Source organism: Chanodichthys erythropterus, chromosome 16, assembly GCF_024489055.1.
Source record: "Chanodichthys erythropterus isolate Z2021 chromosome 16, ASM2448905v1, whole genome shotgun sequence".
In the NCBI taxonomy this organism is placed as follows: Eukaryota; Metazoa; Chordata; class Actinopteri; order Cypriniformes; family Xenocyprididae; genus Chanodichthys; species Chanodichthys erythropterus.
In genome coordinates, this window is record NC_090236.1 from 8,331,789 (window position 1) to 8,354,671 (window position 22,883).

Sequence of the window (22,883 nt, forward strand, 5' to 3'; positions counted from 1 at the left end):
TTTTGTAATGTGTTAAGAAACAATTTATGTAACAGTTGTTGTCAGATTTTAATGGTGATTTCAAATATAAAATTTAATCGTAAGCTTGGTGAACAGTTGTGGTGAATTTGATGTTTCCCCTTTCAAAGAGACAGAGGAGCTGCACTTGCAAAACTGAAATAGCTGCCTGACAGGCGTTTCAAAGATGACTGCTGAGTGAAATGACTCACCTGAAAGGGCCTTTGGCTGTATCTGAAATGGAATACTCTCTTGAGTAGGTACTTTTTTTTAATAAGTGATTACTTCACTACTGTTATAAAAGTATGTTCTATATTGTACGTTCAATGGCTAGAGAATATGCATGTTTACATGTTTACAAAAGATACTTAAATTCCCTAATTGAACTAAGGCCTAATCCTGGTTTAAAGGGTTAGTTCACACAAAATTGAAAATTCTTGTCATTAATTACTCACCCTCATGTCATTCCACACCTGTAAGACTGTCGTTCATCTTCGGAACACAAATTAAGATACTTTTAATCCAATGGCTCATTGCCAGCAAGATAATTTCCTTTTTCAATGCCACTGACGACAGTTCATGTAAATAGTACAGTGGTTCAAATATACATAATATTATAAATACTTTTTGTGCACCAAAAAAAAAAAAAAAAAAAAACCCAAACAAAATAGCGACTTCATGAAGCTTCGAAGCTTTACGAATCTTTTGTTTGGAATCAGTGGTTTGGAGCACATATCAAAGAGCCAAAGTCACGTAAACTATTCAAATACTAGGTATGTTCGACAGCGGCTGCGACTGGATGCAATCGATTGGTGACAGTAGTCGCATGCAGGCGAGGAGGAGCTGAAAACGGAGACATGAAGTCAGACACTTTCTGCTTCCCGTACTGACGCTCGTGCTGCGCTTGCATACTTTATCACAGCTAAAGTGAAATAAATGCAATATTTGACTAATACACAGTTGTTTCAGAGATATTTTCATTCAATACTTTATGTCCTGCTTACAGCGTCTGTTTTTACAACAATAAAATTCAACACTAGAATGTACATTACCTGAAGAAAATGTGTTTTTACAAGAATAAAGTTCAACATAAGCATATAGTTAAATACCAATGTAGTGGGGTCTACGTTTTTTATGTTTTATTTTGATAAACATGACACAATATAACATCGCCACTACATGAAAAGAGCTTTAACTGTTCAGATTTGTGAGCATTAGTGGAACTAAAGTTTTCAGAATAAACACGAAACAGCTGTGTCATCATAAGGGCTGCGTTCAACCCCGACAAAACGTTGCAAAATTTTTTTAAAACGGAAACGGTAGTGCACCCTGTTCTGATGACGCAAGAGTTGCAACTATGGCGTTCTTTTTGAAGAATTTTCAGAGCATGGTGAAATCAGTATAAATACGTGTTTAATAATGCAAAATGTTACAGACACTGCCCTTGCCGTCCAGAGTAAAAGAGAAAAAAATATAAACAACTACATCATCATGTTGATATGCTATATTTTTACTATAAAACTCTTACGACAAACATGTCTTCTAATATCTTCAACTGTTGCGTACCGTGCTGAAGATGACGCATTTGTAAACGACTTTACTTGGACCATTGTGCGAACTGTCTCTTTAAAGGTACAATATGTAAAATTTTTGCAGTAAAATATCCAAAAACCACTAGGCAGTGTTATATATTTTGTCCAGCTGATTACAAACAATATCTCTAATGTTTTCAACTACTTGTAAATCATGAGAAAATTCCCATTCTAAACCGTGACACGGGGCAGTGCAGTCGCCTGTCAATGACGTCAGTTACCTTTGTTATCGCCTTTACTGACGTAGAAACCACATGACAACAGTGCCGTGGACAAATGCGGAAGTAGTGTCTAGCGTCCAGCAAACCTCTAGCTTGCTTCAAGCAGTTCCTTATTTACTTCTTGCACGTTTTATGGTGGATTGTGTTACTTATTTATGGAACATAATTACTGTTTACCATCTGCCGCTGGTTCTGTCGACAAGGACAGCTCCCGTAAACTCATGACCGGAAAAGCGGAAGCGGCGCCGGCGACTGTGTCATAATAAAAGTCCCGCTGCTCGTGAGGTGTGTGTTTATCAATCGTTCCAGCTCCTCGTTCAGCTCCCGCAACACTCGCTCCTGCTCTGCTTCATACTACAGTAACGTTAATAATCGCATCCACGAACATGAGTTCTTCCAGACTCCAATCCCTATTCTTTTGCACCGTCCGTTGAGATGGAGACCACATGTCCCAAGTTTCCGCTCTAAAACTTGGCGTCATCGAACTACGCCTTTGTTTTGAATAGGCTTCTAGCGACCTCTAGCGGAAAAAAATATCACAAATTGTACCTTTAATACCATGTGGTTTATATACATGTTGCTTCTGATTGGGCTGACATTTTTGACACACCCATCAATCAAGAGAAAACGTATCTCAAACCCCGTTGCACACCATTTCCATAAAACATGTCGTTCAACCCGGAAATCGTAGCAAAACATTGCGCACACGTTTGAGCTTGAACATGCCCCAGAGCTTGTGCAGCTGCTGGAGATGCTGCACTGGCTGACTCATCCAACTGCTCTCGAACAAAGACTATAGAATAACACAAGACGTGTCACTCGTATTGTTTTGAATGGGAGAAAGTGTAACGCGCAATATGGTGGAATAAGTCCCGCCTTCTAAATAAGAGCCAACCGCCGACTGGTAAAGTCATCGCGTCACTTCAGCGGCCGTTAGAATCACCGGTTTCTATAGAAACAGTCAGACATGCGCCTCCGAAGAGACGCGCATTTAGGTCTGCAAATGCGCATTAGCTTGATCCAGCCTGAAAAATACCTTTTTTTTGTCACGATTCGAGCGTTTAGAAACTAAATTTATGAGCCGGTTGTTGTTAGATTTCATTGGTGATTTTAAATATGAAATTTAATCGTAAGGTTGGCGAACAGTTTTGGAGAATTTGATGTTTCCCCATTCAAAGAGATTGCATGATGCCCAGGATGCCCGAGAGGAGTTTCAAAGATGGCCGCCGGGTGAAATGACTCGTCTTAAAAGGACTTTGTCTCGAATCGCTCTTGTGGTACTTTAGGCAAGAACACAACAAGTCGACGGTTGGCCGTCGAGCTGTTTTTATTCGTCGGCCAACTAAGTTTTCTCAGTGTGTTCCAAACCATCGGCTGAAGTTGGTCCTCGTCAGCTTTTTTTCGGCCGATTCGACATGTTGAGTTGGCATCGGAGCTCGTCGGTCCATCGTGCCATCTGGTCATTCTGATTGGCTGTTCAGCTACTGCCACCTGCTGCTACGGAAAGGCATTTCATCTTGCAGAACGGATGTGCTACTTGGTCACCGGCTGTCGAACGTCAGTTTGGTGTGTCAGGTCAACTTTGCCACTGCCGACGTGAGCCAACCCCGCAGTCTGCTTTTGTCGCCACTAGTTTGTCGGCGTCGGCCTTTTAATGTCATATGTCAACAGTCACATGGCGTTGGCGCTAGTGTTGTCAAAAGTACCGACTTCGGTACCTAGTCGGTACTGAAATTTTAAAAACGTGACGCTTTAAGTGCTGTTGAGCGGATTCGTAAACATCTCTGATTGGCCGTTGTTTTCACGGCTAATCGGATATGTCTGTGATAGGCTTCAATGATCAACGCTGTAAAAACGTTGTAAATAGTCATCAATTATTCTCTTCACTAAGCGCTTACACAGATACACACGGGAGCATTTGAAAGCAGGCGACTATCGTGGAGCAGTCCACTGTTAAGACGCCTGCTTTCAATCGCCCACGCTCCCACTTTCAAAACGCTTTCAAATTCAAACACTTCCGTGTGCTTTCAAATGCTCCCACGTGTTGATCACTGTAGCCAATCACAGGCATATCCGATGAGCGCGTCAACACAATGGCCAATCAGAGATGTTTATGAATCTGCTCAACAGCGCTCAACCGATAGGTACCGAAGTCTGTACTTTTGACAACACTAGTTGGCGCTATTTTGAGTCAGACAAAATTTCTTACCGGCATGCACCGCTTCAAGTCAGCCGCCAATCCAGTGTTGCCAAGTCCGCAGTATTCCAGTTTTCTACTTTTACATTGTTGCCGCGGGTTGTTTTTCACATCTGCGGGTTCAAGCAACCCCAAATAACATGATATTTAGCCCCTGGAATGCAATTTTACCAGGGTAACCCCGCCAAAAACGTGGATTTTACCAGGGGACACCCCCAAAACACGACTGGGCTGGTTTTGGGCTAGTTTTAAGAAGCAATTGGGCGGGTTTTGTTGTGAAAACCTAGAAACCCAGCGCCGATCCATCTGTGCAGCTCCCTATAGTCAGGGCACTGATCAGGGAATCAGCCACATTCATTTACATGATATACTGATTCACGACCTAGGGAGCTGATTGAGATGCAGGGGTAGTCAAACTACCCCTTTGAAACACTTATGACATAACGAAGCCTTGTTTACTGAAATCATGTGATTTTTGGCGCTCTGAACCACTGTTTTAAAATTGCCCATCACAGACATCATTGAATAAAGCCTTTATTTTTTATTTTTGGCGCACAAAAAGTATTCTCGTTGTTTTATAATATTAAGGCTGAACCACTGTAGTCACATGAACTGTTTTAAATGTTTTTAGTAGCTAGGCATTGAAAAAGGAAATGATCTTGCTAGCAATTCAGGCCTCACTGAGCCATTGGATTTTATCAAAAATATCTTAATTTGTGTTCCGAAGATGAACGAAGGTCTTACGGGTGTGGAACGACATGAGGGTGAGTAATAAATGACTGAATTTTCATTTTTGGGTGAACTAATCCTTTAATCTAAGCCCTGTCTGTGAAACAGTCTTAGTGTTCGAATTCACTCACTCGTTTTCATTCACTCCCTCAAGGTAACTAGTGGACCACTGCAGGAAGTGAATGAGGGTATAGGGGGCGATTTAGGACACAGCCATGTTCACAACATGAAAGATTGCCGTGGTACTACCATAATATAACGTGGAACATGCTTAACAAAGTAGTAATACCATAGTCTTTTTGTACTTTAAGTGTTTTCGCGTAGCTAGTGTTAGTGTACTCTGTTAGTTGTCAAATATCTGTAACGTTACCTGCATTAGAGTTGTTCACAAGCTGGACGGGCACAACATGTAGGAGGATACATCTGCAGTTTGTTTGAATGGATTTTAAATAAATACTCTTCATACAGCGCTGTTTTTGTTCTCCGTCTTCTAAGTATCTCGTGAGGAAAAAAACGATTCAGTGCGCATGTCCTAATGAGGTTCGACATACCTGTGCAAAATCGACCTCTAGGTGGCGCCACGACAGCAAAATGCTTTCTACAATCATCTCTGGTAGTTAACATGACAAGCAGAGATAGCAGTATACTGCAATGTGATGATGCTATACATCGAAAGCAATTAAAAACATATGAATAATTCATTCGAATGTATTCTTTAAATGAAATAAATAACTATTATATGTGTGTGTGTAAACAGTCAAACCAAAACCTATTCAGACATTTATGATATTTTTGATATATGTTTACTAGTGGGTGCAGGACACTATGGGTAATTTATGTAAGTGAGGATAGCAAAATAAAATAAACTATGACATATCATACCCAAAAAATCCAGTAAAACTGAAAAAAAAAAATTGGCATTATTCAGACACTTTGACCTGACCATGTTTTGCTTAAGTGTTATCTGACATGATTAAGATGTGAGATAACTCTGAGATCTTGTTATATTTTATTACCATTTTATTACCACAACTATAGTGAATAAACTGTATTAATGAATGAAATGTTCAAGGTTTCTGAATAAATTTTGTTTTGACTGTATATACACATATTCAGCTTTCATTTTCTAATATTGAAAGAATACATAAAACCTTTAAAATGTAAAAAGCTAAGATTAAAACAGCATATATCATAGAAATAAAGCAAATACATATGTGTTTATATATATAAATATATATATATATATATATATATATATATATATATATATATATATATATATATATATATATATATATATATATAGCCTATACATCCTGTTTGCATTGAGCCCCTCCACCCACAAAACTTTCAAAAGGTTCTTGCATCTGTGCTTGCGTTGCTTAATTGACCTTTACGGGAAGACAATCACACTGTGGTTAAGCAAGCAGTAAGCTGTTTATTTCTCTGCTCTGAAAGCAGATGTAAGATTGCAGCCGATTAATTCATACATTATCTGCACACACAATTTTATCACATACTATATGTTGTTGTTGTGTACTGTATGCTCTGTATATGACATCACAGCTAACAAAACATACAAAAACACTTGAGGTCTGAATGAAATAGCTCACATTCATAGTTACCATGCTGACTTTACCAAGAATGCAGCAGTTTTTTGTTGTTGTTGTTGCTGGTGTGTGATTACGCTAATACCATTAGCTCTTATCTGCAACACAATCACTGATGTTGATGTGCTGTGACGTTTTACTTGTGCTTGAAAGGGGAAGTTTAATAAAGGTTTTATTCATTTTAGCTTGGTTTTGAATTATCGAAAAATTACATGTACATGATGAATATTAATTTCTGTATCTAAAATGTTTTTTGTAGTCAAAAAGCTTTAGTAAACAAGAGCAACCTTTAAAGTTTGCATCAAACATGACCTAATTTCAATTTCTGTCTTCTGACCACACGTCAGAATATTTTCCCCCCCCCCCCCCCCCCCAAAAAAAAAAAAACATATCCTTTTTAATTTTGCATGTAAATGCAATACACACGCTAACACCTCCCACTGTTTCCTGTTGCTACGTTGCTACCAAGTGGAACTTAAAAAAAAGGTACCACACAGGAAAAAAATCGTTACAGATCCGTTGCACATTTCAGCACAGCACTTCTCTTTAATCTTCTCATCTCTTTGGAAAATGCCATACAACGACTCAGACTGTTCTACATCACATTTTAGATATCCACTTTTCACTTCCACCTACAGCATTGTGCTGGCGTTGGGTTTTCCTCTGAACTTCGTGTCTCTTGGGATATTGCTATGTCGGGGTGGCTTGAAGAAATCCGTTCCGGTGATCTACATGGCCAACCTGGCCTTATCGGACCTTTTTTTCACGCTCTCCCTGCCCTTTCGGATCTTCTACTTTGCCACAGGTCGATGGACGCTGGGAAACTTTCTATGCATGATTCCAGGGACCCTCTTTGCCGTCAACATCTATTCAAGCTCCTTGTTCATCACTCTCATTAGTGTGGACCGCATGCTGGCCGTGGTGTATCCTCTGAGATCTCGGCCTTTCAGGACGGCACCGGTGGCCTGGATGCTGTGTCTGGCAGTGTGGTTGATCATCGGTGGATTGGCAGTGCCAACTGCCATAAACCACCGCGAAAATGTGGATGAAATCTGTAACGTTACACGTTGTTTTGAAAAATATACAAGTGATGAATGGAAAACAGGCTTCATCATCCTCTGCTGTACCACTTTCTTCGGTATTTTAGTACCTTTCGGTATCATTCTGGGCTGTACGGTGGCAGTCGTGCGGCAGCTGAGAGGCTACAGCATGGCGACTTCCTCGAGCACCACTGATCTGAGCAAAAGCAAGATTGTGAATCTCTTTCTGTCCAACTTGCTCATCTATGCCATTTGTTTTATCCCCTTTCACATCGCTTTCATCCTCTTAGGTGTGAACAAAGTTGGAATCTGGCAACAAAAAAAATATCAAGATTTTTTCTTCGACCTGCAAACTGTTACCATGTGCATGGCCAGCACGAACAGCTGTCTGGACCCTTTGATCTACTACTTCAGCTCAAAGAGAATAAAAGGTAGGGGCAGATGCGATTCTTCTTCCAAAAGCATCGGTCTCGGCCTGGTCCAGAGCACGAGTTGGACAGGACAGTAAAGCAACAAACTATCCGAATAACAGTGTTGTTGAGGTAAACAAGAGGAAATGGTTATGCAAAAAAACCATACACTGTAACAAAAGCTGACTCACGCAAGACAATGTTGCATGTCTCCTATCATGTGCAGCGCGTGAAAAAGTTGCAAATCTGTTTCGTTCGCTTGGGTGTCCTTACACTTAGTGGTTGAAAAGGAAAGAAAATGTTGAGCTGAAGTGATTCTCTTAGAGGAATACCTGCCAATGTGACGTGAATACTTTAATGTGTTTTTGGAAAACTTGCATTGTTACACATGTAGCAAATCATCAACAAAGCTGTATAATTGCTTTTCACTGAGAGCCAAAAGGTTGTAGCTAAAAATTTTGGCCCCTCTAGCCATGTATTGCTGTGGTTTTCTTTTTTTTTCTTTTTTTTACCGCATTAGCTGCATTGTAATTTCTACCAGCATTATCATAGTTTGTCTTTTTTATAATTGTTTTTGTGTCATCAACAGAGTTCATATTTACGCAAAGTATATACACTTTTACTTTAGTGTCATGCATTATGTTAGCAGAAATAAACTTCTGCGAGTTTAATCCACGACTTTTATATCTTCTCAGATGATATCTGCAATATAGGGGTTCCTCACTTTTATCTAACTTCAACTGAGATGTGTGTGAGAAACATTCACAGTTTCACGAAGCTCACAGGCTGGCAAAAAAGGAAGTGAAAGCTGAATTTCTGAGTCAACAACAGAGTTAAACTCCACACCCTCTCCTGTTGTTTTGCACAAGGGTTCTTATTATTTGTGGTTTGTGAAGCAAGTGCCCTGAAAGGTCTCTTGCATGCTATTTAAAACAGGTTACATTTATTTCATACTAAATATACTTCAGACATATTTACTGACGCATCACTTAAGACCAGGGTTGGGGAGTAACGAAATACATGTAATTAATTACATATTTAAAATACAAAATTTGAGTAACTGTATTTCATTTCAGTTACATTTTAAATAAATGGTAATCAAATTACAGTTACATCCGAAAAAAAGTGATTACTTTGTATTTTAGTCATTTATTTCATTTAAACATTAATGTAATCAGGAACTGGTGATTCTCTGACACTGCAAAAGCATCCTAAGCTACAGTTCTGCTCATATTCATACCCCATTGAAGAATATGCAACATTCTGCATAAAATTTTTTTTTTATTTAGTACTGTCCTGTATAAGCTATTTCACATGACAGATGTTTACATATACTCAACAAGACAAAAAAAATTGCCACATTCAAAAATTTACATATATACCTTTAAATCTTAAGTGTCTGTCATTACCTGAATGATGATAGTTGTTTGTGAGTCCCTTGTAATTGTAAAAAAAAAAGAAAAAGAAAAGATAATTGCAACTTTTTATCTCACAATTCTGACTTTTTTGTGTTTTTAAGTCAGGATTGGGAGATGTAAACACAATTGCAAGTTATAAAGTCAGAAGTACGTGATATAAACTTGAAATTTTGACTTGTTTCTCGCAATTGTGAGTTTATATCTCAGAATTCTGGCTTTTCTCGCAATTCTCGCAACACTTTTCTTCTCAAAATTGAGTTTATAACTTGAGTTTCTGACTTCTTTTCTCAACATTGCAAGTTTATATATCACAATTCTGACCTAATGTGCAATTACAACTTAACATCATACAACTCTGAGAAAAAAAAGTCAGAATTGTGATATAAAAACTCGCAATTACCTTGTTTTTGTGTTACATATTAGTATTCCAAAGTATTTAGATTAAGTTACAAAACTTGGGTAATCTAATGAGATATGTTCCATTAGATTTCCATTAAAGCATATATTTTGTAATCTGCAGTGAAACACATTTCAAAAGTAACCTGCAGCCCTGCTTAAGACTTACTGATATAAAATTATAATTCAACTTTATTTGGAGTACTGCACATTTCTTAATATTATGCCTAAAAAGTGTTTTAATATCACTTTTAATACAGATTGTATAATATCAGTCTTTAAATGCAAGATTAAGTGTACATAAAGTATACTTGCAATAATTCCACTGTAGCACAATCAAATATACTCAAGTATTTCTTTAGTTGGACCTCAGCACTATTAAAGTGCATAAAGTAGCTCCAAAATTAATTGTTCCAATTTAGCAGACTTAAAGTACAATTGCAGGGTATTTTCATATAGCACATCAATATGTAAATGTATTTGCAGTATACTTAGCACAAAATAAATGTATTTTAAATACGTATTAGTATTTTTTTCACTAGGGTAAAGTAGCTGTAATGATCAACAGAATGCAGAAGTAGGGTTTCAGCAGTTTATTGATGGATTTTACAAGCGATTATTATTTACAAAGCGAGAGCAGCAGAATAGAGTGCATCAAATCAAACGCCTCATTTAGACAAAACTTGCTACACCAGTATGTGGAAGAGGAACAAACACATATAAATGGTACAATTAGAAAAAGTGCTAGCGATATGAAATGATTCCACCTCAGATAAGTTCTAAGGATCCACCATTATTCATGGGTGAATCGTACATAAAAATAAAAGGAAAAGGAGAGCAAGAAATAATTTAACATCTGTGCCTAAGAAGATTCACTTTTAATTAAATTCAAAACAATCTGAAACAGTCAATTTTCATCAGTACGGAGATAACATCTCACCATTTAGAGAATACAAAACATTTCAAACCAACATCCGGTGGATAGATTTTCACATCTTTCTACAAACTTTATTTGCACGTAATAAAAAGCAACACACAAAGTATTTAAACATGATAAACTGCTCAGTTAAATCAACATTACTACAAAGACATGGATGTCAAGTTAGGAAATCCAAGATAAGAAAACTTATATTGCTTATATCACGTTCAAAAAACCCACGCTATGACTTAAATAACAGGCTTGAAGTCATACATTTCGAAAATATGAGGTATACATCTTTTGGCATTGAAGACAATTTTCTAATACTGGATTTCTTCTATAACACAGGAGGAAATGATCATGTTTGGACAGATGAAACAAACCACAGGAACTGCCAGTCAACGCAAACTGAGGCGTTACAGAGAAAAAAAGAAAAGCGCAAATCATTCGTCAGTGCAAGCCAGAATAAAGACGACGACGACGAATGAGACTAATCTCACAGTTATTTTCAAGGAAACTTCCCCACTGAAAAAAAGAAAAACAAATAACCTGAGAGTGAAATAAAACTACAAACTGTAGACTTCAGAATATGCAAATCAAAACTTCAAAATAACTTGGACAAAGACAAAACAATACATACTTGGGTGCAAAAAAAAAATAAATTACAGTTTATCCTTGGAAAAAAAAAATGAACAAAGATGGCATTATGTAACATTATGTACAGGTTTATCATGCTGATAAAGTGCTGTTAAGCTGGACAGATGGGGAAGGGTCGCTTTTGGGTTTTGCTCAGTAGATTTGAGGAGAAAGGAAGGAAACTACAGCAGGAGCCGGTCGCAAATCATCGTCTCCACGACAAACGTGTTCTCGAAGTGCCGGATGCTGTGGCAGTTCCTGGTCTCTCTCTTATCGATGTCTGAGGAAGAAGCAGATTCGAGTTGGATTACATGGACTATTTCTTATAGGACTCGCATGCTGTGTAAGTGTTGGATGAACACATACTAATGTTGATTTACAATGTTCAACATCATAGTTCAGGATGGATTTTTGTGCTGCCCAGTTTGGAAAGCATGTTACACTACCATTCAAAAGATCAGTAAGATTTTTTAAATGTTTTTGAAAGAATCTTATGCTCAGCAAGGCTGCATTTACTTGATAATATAGTAAAAACTGTGATATTGTGAAATATTATTAGAATTTAAAATGACAGATTTTATCACATCTCAAAGTAACGTCGCGTCTGGTCTAGACAGACAAATTGTTTGTCGCTGGAATCTTATCGCATCTCGTCTGGTTAGGACATGATGTAATATGCTGATTTGGTGTTTAAATACATTTATTATTATTTTCAATGTGGAAAACATTAAGTAGTGCTGCTTAATATTTTTGTAGAAACTGATGCTTTTTTTTTAATTATTCTTTGATATTCAAAAGTTTAAAATGTATATGTCTTTACTGTCACTTTTCATCATTGTAATGCATCATTGCAAGTATTAATAATAAAAAAAAAACCCTTACTAACCCCAAACTTTTAAATTGTGTGTACTTTTGTACCCTCACTTTTTTATTTGAAATCAACATATATATTTTTTGTTTCAAATCAGAAATGTTTTGATCAAAAATGTCTTAATCTTGGGGCTGGCTGTTTGGGACACTGAGAAAGAATTGTGAAATATTCTATTCTTTTTTGAGAGGATGAACTCGGTCATTCTTGGTGTGGCGCAAATGTTGCAAATCACATTTCCTGTGGCTTCCCAGACACCATCTGCACATAGATGAGTGAGAGGAAGTTCTCATGGAGCCAAACTACAGCTCCCACGCCACATCACTACCTACACCTCAGCCTCTGCATCACCCAAGAGAGATGCCCCTTTGATCCAAACGACAACTCCCACAATGCATCAGTGTCTGACGTGCATCACATCCCCCTCTGTGTGGTTTCCTAACTGGAGATGTTCTGTGTACTATACAAACATGAGTCATGCTCGCACACCCACGTTCACATGCATTAATCAGGATGAAGATCGGTGTCAGCGTGCCACACGCACCGGATTAGAAAGAACGCACTACATGCCCATATAGATCTGAATGCAATATTTTCTAATGGACCAAAGTACTCTAACTCTAAAAAGAGGAAGATGCTGCTGGTGTAACAGTTAATGTGGTTGATTGTCACAAGATAACTTGAAGCAGGAAGAAAATAAGCAGATAAACCACAGCCACATCTGTGTCTGTGTGTGTGCGCAGGTGCCAGTAACAAATAACAAAAGAAAATGAAAAGGCACACTTAAAAACTAAAAAGCTTTTACATCTTCTGAACAAAATATCACAGGTAATTTATTCAGAAGATGTAAAAGCTTTTTAATTTGGAATACGCAAAAGTCACAGATGATGCTTGGATGTTATTATATAGTCACTAGGATGTAATACACAAAAATACAAGATTTTAAATCAAGCCTTCTGGATTTTTTTTTTCTTCACTCTTTTTATGGCCGTGCAACAAAAAATTTGGTTTTAACTGAAGAATAGTCATTAGCACATCTTTTCTTAATAAGCCACAGAATTTATGAGATTATTCATGTGGCACATACAGAGCAGAATAATAAAAGAAGTAGGGTTACTGGTTTGGAATAAATAAAACTTTATTTTATTTTTATTTATTTATTTAAATATATTTTTTTATTTTATTTTTTAAGTATTTTCTAGTCACCAAAGCTGGATTTATTTGATAAAAATACATAAAAATCAGTAATATTGTCAAATTTTATTTCAAATTTAAAATAACTGTTTTCTATTTTAATATATTTTAAAATGTAATTTGTTGCTGTGATGGCAAAGCTTCATTACTCCAGACTTCATTGTCACATGATCCTTCAGAAATCATTCTAATGTGTGGATAATATTGCTAGTCAAGAAACATTTATTATTATTATTATTATTATTATTATTATTGCTATCATCATCATCATCAATGTTAAAAACAGATGTGCAGCTAAATATTTTTGTGGAAACTGTGATATAGTTCAAAGTTTGGGGTAAGATTATATAAAAAAAAAAAAGAATTAATAGTTTTATTCAGCAAGGACACATTAAATGTATCAAAAGCTACAGTCAAGACATTTATAGTGTTGCAAAGGATTTCTATTTCAAATAAATGCTGTTCACTGAACTTCCTATTCAAAGAATCCCCCAAAAAAGTATCATGGTTTTCATACTTGATGAGACTTCTTTCAAAAAAAAAAAAAAAAAAAATCAAAATTATTCAAAAATATTTGAGCAATACTTTAAGTTGGAATGCGAAGTTTAATGCTTAGTGTTAAGAGTTTGCTCAAAACACAAATCCCACGGACTTGGCAAACACCAATAATAAAAGTCATGAAACTTACGTCTTTGGCTACTACGGCGTCTCAGCCTGTAGATTTCTTTTCCGTAACAGAGACGGTGGATGAAGGGTCCCAGCTGACGCATGTTCCTAACACGTCCCGTCACTACCATCTCCTCCTGAATGATGTAGGTCTGGGGCAAATACATCCCCCGCTGCAGAAACACAAATGCATTCAAACGGTCACATGGGACTGCAGACTTCATTCCATCAACAATGACACATTGGCTATGATGAATCAAACATTAGAAATCTGTGCATCGCCTCTGCAAGGGAAGTGACAAGTTCCGTTTAAGGGTTGCACACATTCTGAAAAAATTCCATGATTTTTTCTGCATTTTTGAAATGAGGGGAAAAAAAGAATAATAAAATTTTTTTTAAATGTACAAAATTATAAATAAAAATTAATTTCTTTAAATATAAAATGTATATTTATAAAGAAGTTTCCATGAAATTGCCATGTCTTTTAAAAAAATCCTGATACTTCCAGGTTTTCCATGACCATGGAACATTTTTTTTAAACAACTGATTTCTGAAGGCTCATTTTTACTCTTTCACATTTTACATTTCTGAAATAAAGGCTGCACATCAAATGTGTGACTCACGAACTGATACCTTTTGTTCAAGTGTTACATAAAACTTTATGCAATCTGTTACCTTGACATTGACAAGCAGCTCCCACAGGTTCCTGGGCGGCATGACAATTGTCGTATTGAGCTCAATGACGTAGCACTTATCCAACGCAATGTCGTAGTAAGCTGTGAGTCCCTGTTAATGAGAAACACCTCCGTTAAAAATGACTCTAGAACTCAAAAAATTATGTGAGAGATTTATGTTGAATTATACAGTACAGTCCAAAAGTTTGGAACCACTAAGGTTTTTAAAAGAAGTTTCGTCTGCTCACCAAGGCTACATTTATTTAATTAAAAATACAGTAAAAAGCAGTAATATTGTGAACTATTATTACAATTTAAAATAACTGTGTAGTATTTAAATATTTTTGACAAAGTAATTTATCCCTGTGATGCAAAGCTGAATTTTCAGCATCGTTACTCCAGGCTTCAGTGTCACATGATCCTTCAGCAAATCAGCATATTAGAATGATTTCTGAAGGATCATGTGACACTGAAGGCTAGGAGTAATGATGCTGAAAATTCAGTTTGGCATCGCAGTATAAATTAAAAGCAATATTGAATATAATAATATAATACTGGTAATAATATTTCACAATGTAACTCTTTTTACTGAATTTTTGATCAATTAAACCCATATAGGAGAACAAAAAGTTCTGATTTCTGCCAGACTGACATTCTCATAGATTTATAGCTGCTATAGGAAACTTGAAAATGTGGCTTTCACAGAAACATTTGCATGTACTCCTGTGCCTGGCACATTGCACTGCATATTAAACAATGATTTCAGCAGACAAAAGGTTTCCTTAGAGATGGTTCACAGTCCATCTGGGGGAGCTGTGATGACTAACGGCATCTTTTGTGCAGCCAAAGAACTAGAAGAAACTGTACTAGAGCTAAATGGGCAGAACTTCACTTCACAACTTGGAAAGATCCTCACCCTGTGAAAGTCGTGAATGATATCAGCTGGGTCGCTGCTTCCGAAGTCGGGCACTGGTACGCTGATCTGCTCGTAGTTATCATCCAGGTAGATGCCAACATTTTCCTCTATCTCCTGCCGTCCGAGTAACGGGGCGAACAGGGGGTCCTCGTACATCACCCGACAGTGGAACAAACTGTCCTCTGGGATCTGGGTAAGAAAGCAGAGCGGTTTATTATAGGGCACTTGAACTAGTCTAGTGAACAGAAGACTGAGTAAAAGAGCCAGCAAGGTGTTGCTATGGTGATCGCTATGGCAATGAACTTGTTCGTGAATAAAAGATTATTAACAGATCCGATGACGTCTGAAGTCTCACCTGAGGGCTGAAGTAGTATCGGTACAAGCATACAGATGCCATGATCAAGCCTGACAGGAAGATCACAAGGCCGAGCACGACGCACCAAAGGCCTCTAAAGGGAGACTTCTTAGATCTTACCGGAAGCACCAACTCATCCTTCTGGGAAACACAAAACAATTACAATTAGGATTAAAGAATTCAAACACTTGGTATGCTTTTCATTGGCTGTTTGGTAGAGATGCACAGATATAAAAAGTTTGGCCGATAACCGATAATTCTTTATATTTCAAAGTCGCTAACATATATATTTGCCTATAAATCTAAATCCAAATTTTTCATATCATTTTTGAGAGCCTGATTACAAAAACAAAAGTCTCACCATTAAAAAGCCATTCCCCAAGCACACAATTATAATGATGTTATTTGATATCATTAGAATTTTATGTAGCCTATATGACAGATTTGCGCTGCATATGTTGTACTTAACTGTATTTTCCTTTTTGAAGTGACTCCAATCATATTTCAAGCAATTCAAAAGCATCATGGTGAACAGTGCACATCTGAAGGAAATAATCCTTTATCGGCTTCAATATATATTGGCAAAATTTTCTTATCGGGCCAATAACATTAAAAATGAACATATATCGGCCGATACCAATATGGTGGCCCATATATCGTGCATCCCTACTTTTTGTGTCTGGACTGATTCATACTTGACAAAACAAGTCAAATACACCATGCATGCTTATTGAATATATATGCACTGATAAGGCTTAGGGTTGATCTACATATCAGTTTTTCATACCAAAATCTGTATGTGCAAGCTGCCATAAAACACTCTGCAAAAATGGTTTTCTTACTTAGTATTTTTGTCTTCTTTTCTAGTATAACTACCAAAATATTCTTAAATCAAGATAAATTTACTTGATATGTAAAAAGACTTAAGATAATAAAGGGATGGTTTACCCAAAAAAAAAAAAAAAAAAAAGTATTTTTTTGTCATTCCGAACCTATAAGACTTTGGCAAATCTATGAAACGAAAGATATTTTTAATTAAACCAGGTAACCAAAACTGACAAGATATGCGATGCACAGAGAATGTGTGTTTATATAAGAATAAAATTAAAACTATCATCATAAAAAAAAAAAAAAAAAAAAAAAGACAATAAATTTGACATTTTTCATTTGGGTTTCAAAGATTAACCTAAATCTTATGGATTTTGAATGACATGAGGGGGAGTTAACGGATGACAGAATTTTCATTTTCATTTTCACTGAAAAATGTATCAAAATGAAGTGGGTTTATGATTAAAAGAATGGGTACTTTATTCAAAAGAGGAAACAAGATTATTTTTCTGACCCCATTGACAGATATATATTTCTTGTTTTAAGCATAAACTCACTTTTTTCCTATATTTTTTTTTCCAGAAAACAAGACTTAATATATGAATAGCCATAATACATATATTTGTAATAAAAAAACAAGACAAAAGTACGAAGTTAGAAAACCATTTTTGCAGCTCTTTACTTTCAGCATCCAACTGCGCCAATAAATTAGTCATGGCAGCGTCTCAAGACGTCAGGTGGCGTGAGCAATCCATCCGCCTCCAGTCTCTCAGAGACGATGGTGCCGAGGACACCAGCTCGGATCGGCCCACGCAGGCTCTGGATCATCGTGAATCAAACAGACTGCTGACAGAGCTACTATCTCCGCCTGGCAGAGCGATATTTTTAGGCATGTACTGTACTTCCACGCTCCTTATTTGTACAGGGGTTCCTTTCTACGTAGAGAGGACACACAGTAGCAGCGGGTAGGAGACAGTGTGTGGGTACCAGGCTGAAAATAACAGCACTAGTATCAGATTAGATGAATCCACGTCATTTTCACTCTAGTAGAGAAAATGAATGCAGGCACATGAGGTCAAATTGAAAATGTGACGCACTAGAGAAGGGAACGATCTGTGTCGCCCACAAATGTCCCAGTTTTTAATGCATTTAGATTTCAGTTACTCTGAATACTCAGATAAATGATACTTTATTTTGGTTATCATCTTTTTAGTTAAAACCCCAAAGATTTGATGCATATTAACAGCCTGCAATGAATTGAAGCATTCTCAGAAATGAGAAAATTGTGAAATCTGCTGTCAGCATCATATTCCTATGAGCCTCAGATAGAGAAATAAATAAATAAAAGGATGTCAGGCATCCATTTTGTGAAGGAAAAGATCCTATTTCACCCCGGATGGCAGGATCAAGCATGTGCCTATCCGGGTTGGAGCGAGAACTGAGTGTTCCAGGCACATAAAAACAAAAGGCTGCGGTCATCTGCATTGTTACAGCTCAAATCAGGTGGTGATAAAAGGATCTGTAGTTGAATAACTACTATCATGGGAACAAACAGCAAGCATCCATATAGAGAACACACACACACACAAATGTAGCTCAAGCCGATTTGTTCGGCACTAATCTGCAGTGGCGGCTACACGCCGAGGGATGATGTAATGTCATCCTGTTATGTATCTCAATACTGGCTCGCATCCATCAGATGTAAACAAATGCAGAACCTCAGGTCAAAGTCTGTCAAAGAGTTTAAAAATATATACTTTAATATTAATCTGTTCATAAAACTCTGAGCTGTTCAGTTAGAAATAAGACATCTGATACGTATTATCAGTCTGTAATAGTAGAATAAAGACAGCAACTAATGCATTCTCAGAAATTCTGAAATCTGCTGTCAGCATCATTTCCCTCTGTGCCGATTAGAACACAGACAAAAGAATGACTGTTTTCCTGTGCATCTCAATACTGCAATTCATTGCAGAATTACATTATCTCCTATTCTTGCTTTAAACATGCACAAGCCTGATAAAGTAAATAATAATAGTATATAATTGCATTAATTTGATAATAATAACTGTATATTTTATATTATATATTATATATACACAATAGTTTTGCATACTAATCGCCTAATTAGTTTAGAGACATAATAAAGTCCAGTTATTAATGTTAAATGTTAAAAATTAAAAGCATAGGTACAAATAATTTCAATTAATAAAACAAAAAAGTGATAAATGCTTGCAGCATTTTAGATTTCGTTTTGCTGCGAGGAGGAACATGACATGACAAAGGATGGTTTCACAGCAGACAACAAAACAAAGACAATAATGTTCATTTAAATGGGAAGCTATAACTCACGTGAGAGTATGGCATGTGAATTTCCTCTTTGTCTCCATCGTTCTCCTTTTCCGGCTTCTGTACAGTTACTTGTTGAAACGATATCTTCACCATTTTGACGTTTCTTCCTAGTTTTCTGCGGTTAGGACGTCCAGTAGTGATTGAACCACCAAGGACTGTTCTGAGCTGTGAATGAAACGCTCGACAGAGGGCGAACTTAAAGAGGATTCCCTCGCTTCCGGTACACTTCAAAGTAAGAGTCCACCAATCGGTGTCTATTTTCTAAAATTAGTATCACTCACAATTTCCACACATTAAATAAATAAATAACGGTCTCGTCTATTAACCCTTTCAGATCCGATTTATGCTGCAAGGGACAAGAATTACTATGCTTTATTTTACTCTAAATGCAACCATAAATCATAATCATTTGGGGGAAAATCAGGTTAATATTTTAATTGCGATTTCTAATGTCTATTACAAAAAACACTAAATAAACATTCAGATTGTTATACATATGAATTTGTTAACTATTACTATGATAACTATGAACTATTGGGTTCTAATACATTGCAAACTTTTAGTGACTAGCACAGTGTTTCTTGTTTTTTTTCACCCCACAGTCACCAACAACTTTGACATGTTTCCAAAGTGTCCATGCATAAGCATTGTCAATCCATCAATCTACCCATTCTTTTAAGATTTTCATTCTTCATTTATTCCCATATGATTTTAACTAAGATCACATTTTGCAATTTTTCTGTAGAAAACCTTTTGTTTCCCTTTTGTGTAGAAAACTCTTCAATGTGATATTATTATTAGATAGTTATTATGTATTTTATCAGTTTTGATGTAGCCTACTGATATTTTAATTATATAATGATCCATTGAAATTAAAGATTTCATCTGTAATTTGCATAATTAATATTGAAAGTGAGAATTCTTAATGTGTCATGTTTATTTGGCAAATTAATAACCTTGAATGATATATCAAAAATGGTGTTTCACCATGAATGTGATCATACTTTAACAGGAATATATATCATTTAATAATTTACACATATTTAAAATGAAATCAAAAGTAAGCTAATACCTGGAATAATAATTAAAAAAAATGATCCAATGGGATTTTTAAAATCAGCCCCTCATCTCCGCGTGGTCAAGTCTTGGACTTTTATTGTGGATTTTTCCACAAATGGGTGTCCATTCCGGTTCTATTTTAGCCGTTTACGGTGTTCTACTACGCGTTCTGATTTGCATCAGACTGCCGGAAGTCAATAAATAACTTGACACTGATTAATGCTTTTTATGGCTATGATGCAGGTTAGAATCTATAAATTATAGTCTATAGCGCAAATAAATCATACTCAAGTATGTACAAGCTATGAAACAGAATCATTTTGAATTTTATGTTTTGTCTTAACACTTTTGGGTATTTTTTTTAAAAAGATTGATTTAGTGGCATTAATAGTTATTCTGTTTAAATTCCATATAAATACGCTAACAATTGACTGCATACATTTGACTTTATGCATATGTCGTCAAATGTAACCTGTTAAATGTTAAGAATAAAATATTAAAATGTAGCTAGTAAAATGTGTTTATTTTATTCACTAAAACAATGGGAATTGCTATCTTGGTAAATGTAAGCTAAATACATATTATTAATGTAAATATGATATTGACCTGACATGATCTAACATTTCATGTTAAATTTCAACACACCAGTAGGCTTTCCTTGTCATGTGCTTTGCATTAATTATATTCATATGTAGCTACCTTCATACATGGCCTCATTATTAACTAGTAGGCAATGACGATGTCCCACATACGTACACTGGTGGTGAAGTAGGGCGTCGTGAATTAGATCAAGTGCGCATTCATGGAAATGGTGCCGTGAGTGTGCACTGAATTCCAGTAGAGGGCGCACTTTTGTTCTGTTCAGAAATCCTGAAGCGAAGTTGTCATACAGTTTTATTTAATACATAAGCAATTTAGATTATGTATTTGACATTTAGGGTATTTGAATAGGCCTATTTATTCTCTTAGTAAGATCTAGGGTCAGGATAAGCAATAGGAAGTTAGAGTTTTATCTGTCAACCTCATTACATAACAGATGAAGTTGCTTTAGAATTACCTGTACCATTTGCTTTGATAATAATAAATATCTGTACAGTTGAAGTTTCCTCATTCTGTCTCTTCTCGTTTATGAGGTCAGTTCTCATTCCATGTCCCTCTACCTTTCTGAAGAGTTAAATTCCATCTTTTCATTAAGTTTCTTGAAACTTGAAAACCTAAGTTTAATGATTAGATTTTGGAGCTGTGTTGTTCTTTTTTTTTTTTTTTTTTTTTTTTTTTTTTTGAGTGTGTGGATTAAGTGATGTTGTGTAAGAGATGATTGTTGCAAACATGAAAAATACTGTGATGCATGAAACATTTCACATGTTCTGACAAAGTATCATATCATGTCATATCATATCATGTCATATCATATCAAAATAGGCCTAAATAAAGTGGTTACACAGTTAAAACCTGCAGTGAGAACATTGCCATTTTACTTTGAACTTAATTGAAGATATTTGAGTTTGAAAACTATTACATGCTGTTGAAGTGTCACCACTTTGTTCTCAGTTCACACAGACAGTAATAAATATGTTAATCTCTATGAATTAACAATTTACTGAACTATGATACATAATTAGGCCCAGTGTTGGGTGCAACTACTAAGTAATTAGTTACTGTAATTTAATTACTTTTCCCTTGAAAAAGTAAAGTAAGGGATTACTCTCGTTTTTGTATGTAATTTAATTACAGTTACTTCTGAAGTAATTGAACTAAATATTGTGTATAGACTGTAGAACAATTATATATAATACAATAGTGGATTTAACATCAACATTTAAAGTCTAATGTTAAAATGCATGTTTTTATGTATCCTTTTCACTTTAAATACTTTGGTGAGTTAACATGAATTATGGCAACACTTTAGTGTCAAATTCTCACTTTTAACTTGTTATTAGCATGAATATTAATAAGATATTGGCTATTAGTATTATTAGTACTTAAAAAGCACGTACTGTATTAATGCCTTATTCTGCATGACAATATTCTACATCCCTTAATCCTAACCAATACTTTAACTTAACCACTACTTTATTAAGTATTAATAAAGTATTAATAAGCAGTAATTAGGAGTTTATTGAGGCAAAAGTCATAGTTAATAGTTAATTAATAGTGAGAACTGGACCCTAAACTAAAGTGTGACCAGAATAATTGTAGTGTTATATTATATATTTGAAAGAATTTAAAGAGCCATTCTATCCTTGTATCATTTATTAATTCATCGAGGTTGATATAGGACTTAGAAAGTAATTAGTAATAAGTAATTACTTTTTGAAAAGAGTAATTTGTACAGTAATCTGATTACACTATTGAATATGTAATTAGTAACTAGTAATGAATTACTTTTTTAGAGTAACTGATTAGGCCTATATTAATATACTTATAATATTGCTTACTTGTAGTAGTTTCAAACTCAATGACTTCATAAGAAAACATAAAAATGGACAATAAACCATTAACAGATCATAGCTTTTTGACAGGCAAATACCTGTCACTAAAAACAATGTTACAAAGAAAAGAAAGAGTTACAATTTTGTCTCTCAATAAATTATTCTAACTTATTGACCCTGATTGTTATTTTTAAAGGGCAGTATGACTATCTATCTATCCATCTATCTATCTATCTATCTATCTATCTATCTATCTATCTATCTATCTATCTATCTATCTATCTATCTATCTACTCAGGGTAGCTGAGCTCAATTTTATTCAGTAAATTGTCCTTTGGTCCATCTACAGGTTCACAGGGTGGGTTGGTTTACAG

The 22,883-nt window shown here is 35.7% G+C and overlaps 2 protein-coding genes across 3 annotated transcripts; one reads left to right on the forward strand and one right to left on the reverse strand.

Moving 5' to 3' along the window:
* Positions 1 to 6,769: 6,769 nt before the first annotated feature.
* Positions 6,770 to 11,020, forward strand: lpar5a (lysophosphatidic acid receptor 5a). Of its 2 annotated transcripts, none has more exons than XM_067362900.1 (2): positions 6,770 to 7,928; positions 10,878 to 11,005. In XM_067362900.1, exon 1 carries the CDS (start codon positions 6,917 to 6,919, stop codon positions 7,892 to 7,894), a length of 978 nt encoding a protein of 325 aa, XP_067219001.1. In that variant the 5' UTR covers positions 6,770 to 6,916; the 3' UTR covers positions 7,895 to 7,928; positions 10,878 to 11,005. The 2 variants fall into 2 exon arrangements, with proteins under 2 accessions (XP_067219001.1, XP_067219000.1); XM_067362899.1 differs by having other exon boundaries at positions 6,771 to 7,817; positions 10,878 to 11,020.
* Positions 11,021 to 11,304: 284 nt separating this feature from the next.
* itm2cb (integral membrane protein 2Cb) lies at positions 11,305 to 19,196 on the reverse strand. The gene is made up of 6 exons (XM_067362902.1): positions 19,019 to 19,196; positions 15,839 to 15,979; positions 15,484 to 15,672; positions 14,569 to 14,679; positions 13,916 to 14,066; positions 11,305 to 11,445 (listed from the first exon to the last, which is right to left on the reverse strand). Exons 1-6 carry the CDS (start codon positions 19,109 to 19,111, stop codon positions 11,348 to 11,350), a joined length of 783 nt encoding a protein of 260 aa, XP_067219003.1. The 5' UTR covers positions 19,112 to 19,196; the 3' UTR covers positions 11,305 to 11,347.
* Between the last annotated feature and the right edge of the window lie 3,687 nt (positions 19,197 to 22,883).

What these genes read in the sequence shown, in the direction of transcription:
- lpar5a (XM_067362899.1), top strand. Translation starts at nt 6,917, where the DNA reads ATGCCATACAACGACTCAGACTGTTCTACATCACATTTTAGATATCCA. An exon ending in CAGCTCAAAGAGAATAAAAG is followed by an intron (nt 7,818 to 10,877) that starts GTAGGGGCAGAT and finishes TCTATAACACAG; the next exon opens with GAGGAAATGATCATGTTTGG.
- itm2cb (XM_067362902.1), bottom strand. Translation starts at nt 19,111, where the DNA reads ATGGTGAAGATATCGTTTCAACAAGTAACTGTACAGAAGCCGGAAAAG. An exon ending in TCATTCACGACTTTCACAGG is followed by an intron (nt 14,680 to 15,483) that starts GTGAGGATCTTT and finishes TCTCATTAACAG; the next exon opens with GGACTCACAGCTTACTACGA. An exon ending in ACGCCGTAGTAGCCAAAGAC is followed by an intron (nt 11,446 to 13,915) that starts GTAAGTTTCATG and finishes CTTCTTCCTCAG; the next exon opens with ACATCGATAAGAGAGAGACC.